Source organism: Schistosoma mansoni, assembly GCF_000237925.1.
Source record: "Schistosoma mansoni, WGS project CABG00000000 data, supercontig 0378, strain Puerto Rico, whole genome shotgun sequence".
Taxonomy (NCBI): domain Eukaryota; kingdom Metazoa; phylum Platyhelminthes; class Trematoda; order Strigeidida; family Schistosomatidae; genus Schistosoma; species Schistosoma mansoni.
Window position 1 is genome coordinate 30,131 of NW_017386221.1, and position 6,180 is coordinate 36,310.

The 6,180-nt window shown below is 35.8% G+C and overlaps 1 protein-coding gene across 1 annotated transcript; it reads right to left on the reverse strand.

The window, feature by feature from the left end:
• Window positions 1-2,019: 2,019 nt before the first annotated feature.
• On the reverse strand, window positions 2,020-4,974 carry Smp_199620 (protein phosphatase-1, putative; the record flags this gene model as incomplete). Its single annotated transcript, XM_018792314.1, has 2 exons — window positions 2,020-2,166; window positions 4,870-4,974. Coding segments are annotated over 2 exons (252 nt in total), but the record flags the coding sequence as incomplete, so codon positions are not given.
• Window positions 4,975-6,180: the final 1,206 nt, after the last annotated feature.

Consider the following 6,180-nt stretch of genomic DNA (forward strand, 5'->3'; position numbering starts at 1 on the left):
TAAACTCTATCAGAGCCTCCAGAGGCTCATAAAGAGCCCAACCAATCAGCGATTAATTCGAAGCTATGCTACTAAAATAACGAGATCCTGATTGGCTGATTAACACACTGTTACTACGTAAACTCAAGGTCTCTTAATTACTATAAAATCCCTGTATTTTCTGTACATAAATGAACCCTGTAGTAAAGTGCTTCCCTCACACTTTGTGCCTTTTCTCTGGTCTTCAAGTTGCTGACTAGTTCTAGCTCGGGAGTACGGAACTAGCTTAGGGAAGCAAATATAGCGTTTACAATCGGCCAGACGTAACAGTTACCATTCATAATTCTCCACGGGATACAACAGTCACATTCAGAACAGCATTTGGTAAATATATGTAACAACACAAGCTGTGAAGTTCATATTAGTCAAGCAGTAGGAAATTATCAAGCTAAATGTTGACCACTTGAAATAACTGTAAACATTTTAGTAAAAAAAAGAAGTAACTAGAACTCCAGCATCATTAGAAATGTTGACTGTCTATGAGAAACACTTTACAGCCATAACATCCTAGTACGCTTTCACTTCCATATCTCACGTACCTCTACCTTTGATGTTAATTCTCTCCAACTAATCCGCCTAACATTGTAAAACTTTAAATGATTAGGTATTTTAAATACAATTTCTCCTATGGATTGGTATGACAAGCAGTTGCAATCATTGTATCAAAGTCGAGCTTCAGTTAGGTTATTACAATTATACAAACATCTATATGACTCATTTACATATTAATTCAGACTTCAGAATAAAAATCTCCTGACTCCACAAAACTGATTGAGTAAGCATCATGAAATGTGTACTAAGACTGAATCGAAATGCAGCTCACAACAATGATACAATCATGTAATGTTTGATCAGAAAAGATATTTATCATAATGTACCATGAACAGTTACTTCCCAACTACTCCTAAATAAGAATTCCAAGTGCTCACAAAAAATCATAAGTACTTAGATTACCTCTTAATAAATCATAACATAATTTTATATATAAAACACCTACAGAGGTATACATGACTCAGTGTGAGAAACGAATAGATCTTGGTTGATTCTTGATACCCAAAGAATATACAAACTGATGATTAGAAGTTTCTGTTATATTTTGTTATGCCCCGATTACAATAGTGAATGGTAACTTTGGGATCTATTTATGGACCAATATTATGCATATAATTTTTATCGTATATTCGCTGAATAATTAAACTACTCATATGTTCCTTTCATTGTGAGCTTTATTTTGACCTATAGATTATTATTGTACAATTTACCATTCCTAAGTTATACCCAGTCTATTAATTACTGTTCCCCCTATTCACAGCCACATTCGGCTAACTCTTGTACAAATGTTATTTTCTATTTTATTGTTACGTTGTGTTCAGTCTGTTTGGTATATAAACTCAGTATGTTTGAAATACAAGGATTCATACCACAGAGGCTGTTATTGGCGTTGTGGACCGATTAGCACTCTACACTGCTCGTACGGTTTTCGTGTGTCACTGTTCCAATTGATAATTTGCTGCTCTCTGATTGACGGTCTTATCATGTCATACATTAACTGGACATCCACTCAGCCACAAGATATAACATATTAGTAACTGATCAACCTTCCAGTTAGTTGTAACTGAGTATCACCTATCACTCATTGATCAATAAATAGTCATATGACGTTAATTTACTAAGGGATCATATGCATGATGAACTCTGCCTGTAGCTCCTCTGGGGGTTACTGCCGGTCCCAAGCCCGGGTAAAGGGGGAGGGTTGGGCATGGGGTCAACTTTCATGTATAATAAAACAACACGAACTCAAGTTTGATAGTTATAAACAGCTTTTATTGTTTAAAAGAAAACACAATGGTTATTAACTAGTAAACGACTGGTTATATTTGTACATAAGTCTTTCACATGTCCAAAAGCATATACATACCTACTATTCACTCATTTGATATTTTCAATCGTTATATATGTTGTTTGATTACTGACTATTGTTCACTTTGATTTCTGTATGTTGTTTACTGGTTGTGTTATCTCTTCTTTTTCTTTTTCTTCTTCTTTTACCCCGGAGTCTTCTTTCTTCTCATTGTCATCGGTAGATTCTGGTTCTTCCAAGGTTGACTTCTTTTTGGTTATGTATGGCTATTATTCAAATAATGTTTAAGGTTTGATTATATAAAGATGACTTAGTAAAACTGTGGAGTTGTTTCATTAAATTAAAGAAACATTTAAAATTCACGTCATCGGTAATCTAACTTAAGTGACGGTGTGTGTGTGTGTGTGAGTATCTCTTCTTCATTGTGTTTAGATAAATTATCAAACTGCCGTCAAATCTTCAAGCCTATCGAATAATCACTTAGTTATATGTATAGGAATTCTGTGGAGATCACTGAAATTTTCAGTTTGTATCACTGATGACCTCGACTAGATAACTAATGGAAACTGGTAAATACTAGTTATCTGTTCCTTCTCAGTATAGAAATCTTTAACAGTACTCATCTATCATCTCATCTGTGATCGAACCCAAAACCTTCCATGTCTCATGGTGAGTGCAAATTAACGTCAACAAGTGATGAGAACTAAAAGTTTTAATAAACTCCATAAACTTCTGTTCTAACAATAACCATGTGTTCTGTGGTGTGTAAATTAGAAAGGTGAATTCTAGGATTCTAATAAGAAAATATAACTAACGTAGTTCCCCTTTTTCGGGAACACTGCAGCTACCCACCAAACATATTCGAACATAGTTTCACAACGTCACGAATTGAATGTAGACTATTAGGTCCCAACTTAGAGGTACAAATGCTAAGCTCTGGCCACAAGAACTGAAAGATCCTAGGTCTGATCCTAGCTGAGTTGGTAAATACATACTTCGTAGCAGTCTCAGTCTAGGATGAGATAATTGATCAGTGCTTCATGGTTTTTAATAGTCATTTAACTAAGATGCTTCCGTGATGTAAACTATGAAATCAGTTTGTTGACGGTCAAAATCATTGAAACTGGTAGTGATAAGAGTAACTAGAACAGTTTTTGTAACTAAAAATATTTTCTCTAACCACTTTAGTCGTTTGAGATTTATAGACTCAACAGTCAGTTTGGTGTCTCTACAAAGTATTCTATGGATTATCTAAACAATGCTCGAGAATTATTTGTGACCATGTCTTTTATATTGGCAGACAATACTATACAGTTAAAAAGTTATTTAATTAGAAGTTCACTCTCTATGTTGTAGGGAGACGAATTAGTTTCCATATCGTAAGTGCTGCAGTTTCATTAATGCAAAGCAAGTTCCCTGTATATCCAGACTTCATCGACTACCAACCGACACGTGTTGATAAACCATTAAAGATAAATAAAGTAATCAATGTATATAACTAATTCAGCTTCTTTCGGTTTTATTATATTAGAGACGGGGTCGCAAAAACTAATTTCAAGGATTCTTTCATCTACTCTGTTCAAAAGGGTCTAACTCTTATCAGGGTTTTTGCTCAACAGACTTTCATCATTTTAGTACTTCAAGACACACTTCCCTGTTAGTTAAATGAAAAGAGAATTTTCTTTGACATAATAATTAAAAATGTGGGAACTGAGCAATTCTGACAGATTCGGTTTGACACGGCTTCTTCAGATGACATTTTGCCGTAAGTTATATTTCAATCAATAGAAAGCTTTGTCACATTCAACGTCTTCAGCCGTTAACTACAATTATTGAGCAAGCTTTGACAAGTAGGTTGATATTCATCTAATGGACTCAAACCAACAACTAATAACTTTGTTAACTGATACTATTTCAGGGTTTGATAGAATTGTTCATTCTGGACGTTGTCTAGAAAAGTCTTCATGCGACATTTTGAATTTATTGTGAGAGTGAAATTATATTTCAAACATTCTTATATTTTTATATATACTTGAAATCATGAGTCAATTAAAGCTAGACCACCGTAGAAAACCTGGAAGCACTGAACGGCCGTTTCTTCCTATTGTGGGACTTCTCAGCAGTGCGCATCCACGGACCCGCCTAGCGAGATTCGAACCTAGGACTTACCAGTCTCGCGCCAGAGCACTTGACCGATAGACCACTGAGCCAGCATCTAACGGTGTTAATGTCTACTTATAATCTCCACAGAAAACCTCCATTCTTATGTTGTTACTCAAGGTGATCAGAAGACTGCATCTCATGACAGACTTCAACAAATCTGACGATATCATTTATGCAATCAGCGTAGAAAAGCGAATCGTTTGAGAAAGGATTAACCCACAGAAAGTCAGACGAAGAAAGTATTATCTCAAAAAAGAATAGCTTTGAAAAAAAGATGAATAAAAACGGAAAAGTAATCACCTCTGATGAACACAGCTTGATGTTACCAATTTCGATAACATTATGATATCAGCTTTTGTTTGACTAGTTGTACTCAAGTATAAGGCCTTCAGACAGTTTATATGCATTTTGAGACACCTTTCAGAGATCAACACTGTCGTAAAACATATCGAACAAATCGGTCGAATGTCAACTTCAATTCAACAGATATCTCTATTTTCGGAAGTAGACAGGTACGTTCGTGTTTACGAACCTAATGAAGTGTGAATATCAGTGATCAATATATCCATTTCTAGCATTGAAACCAACTTACAGATTAGTCAAAATGATGTTGGATTATTTAAATTTAATTAATAGTAGTAGTTATAAAGGAACTTCGCCTGTAGCTCCTCCGAGGGCTACTGTCGATCCCAAGCCCGGATAAAGGAGGAGGGTTGGGCATCGGGTTAGCGACCCCATCCTGTAGAAAACCAACTCGCTAAAAAACGTTAACCAGAAAAAAAGTATTCAATTATAATGGCACTAACTTTTAAAATCACAAATGAACAGACTGAATCTTCGTTAATTTGCATAACGGCACCAGCATTATCAAATTCACCACAATAATTTGCTGCACTGAACACGGTTACAACCTTAAAAAAAAAACAAGGTCATTAAAACAAAAGATTATGGAAAGTATAGTAAAAGTATGATATATGAACGAGCCAATCAAAATCAAGCACATGACTTTGAGGTTTTTGCGAGAAATTCAAATATAACGTATAACAAGCAATAGGAATACTTCTGTATACTGATCAGAATCCCTAAAGTGATAAGGAAATATCATTTTTTTTTATAACCATGGGGTAGAAATGATATTGATAAACGGATCAAATGTTTAATTCTGGCTATTTAGATTGGATATAACAGGCAAATGAACACGATCGCTTTATCTTAATCATAAACTTTTAATTGTGAAATAAACTGAACCCTGGTGTCACTTACATTTTGTTGACGAACTGATCAGATAGCACCACACATATTTTTGAGATAATTTCATTCATTTAAAGGACTACAAAGCATTTTAACATTATAGCTGATGACATTTCATGATGGAACCCCCTAATTCCAACTCTATATACCTAACTGTAACTACGAACAATTTGAAGACTCCCAAAAATCGATTTGAGTTATTTCAAAGATTCTAGAATGGATCACCTGCGCGCATTAGAAGCCCCCAAATGCCCTGGTACTGCCGAGAGTGGCGAGAGTCCGCTCTCCTTCTCCGAATCATCTCACATGGTCACGCATATATAGCCTCTGACAGGGAATTCCTACTCACTGCCTTCTCGTGGAATTACTGTTGTTTACGAAATTGAGAGGACGAAAAGCGAATGTCTGGCGCTTTGACCGCGTTGGTGGACATGAAAAGTCCACTTAGGGGAGTTGGAAAACCCTGATTCCAAACCAATGGTGCACATGGGCTCCAGTATCCTGAAGGAACAAATGGCGTATGAATCAATCGTTGGTCACCGGCTACCATTAGAATGCATCTCCTTACGATGCTCCACTGCCCTGTGGACTAGACCTTTAGGTCAAAGTCTCGGGGTGTGGCCCTCTAAGAAAACCACCTGCTTCATTCTGAGCACCTGGGCAGTATCACAGCTCTCACACAAATCAAATGAGATTTGTGTGGCGCATATTTATCTGGTGCTTCCTTGTGCCACTCTTTATGTGTTTAAATAGTAAATAATAATAATAAGAGTGTTACCACTAAGTCACTTCCGAACCTTTTTCTAATCTAAATACAAGCAATACGTATGTAAGACAAATAATGTTTTATATTCAAAACATACCTT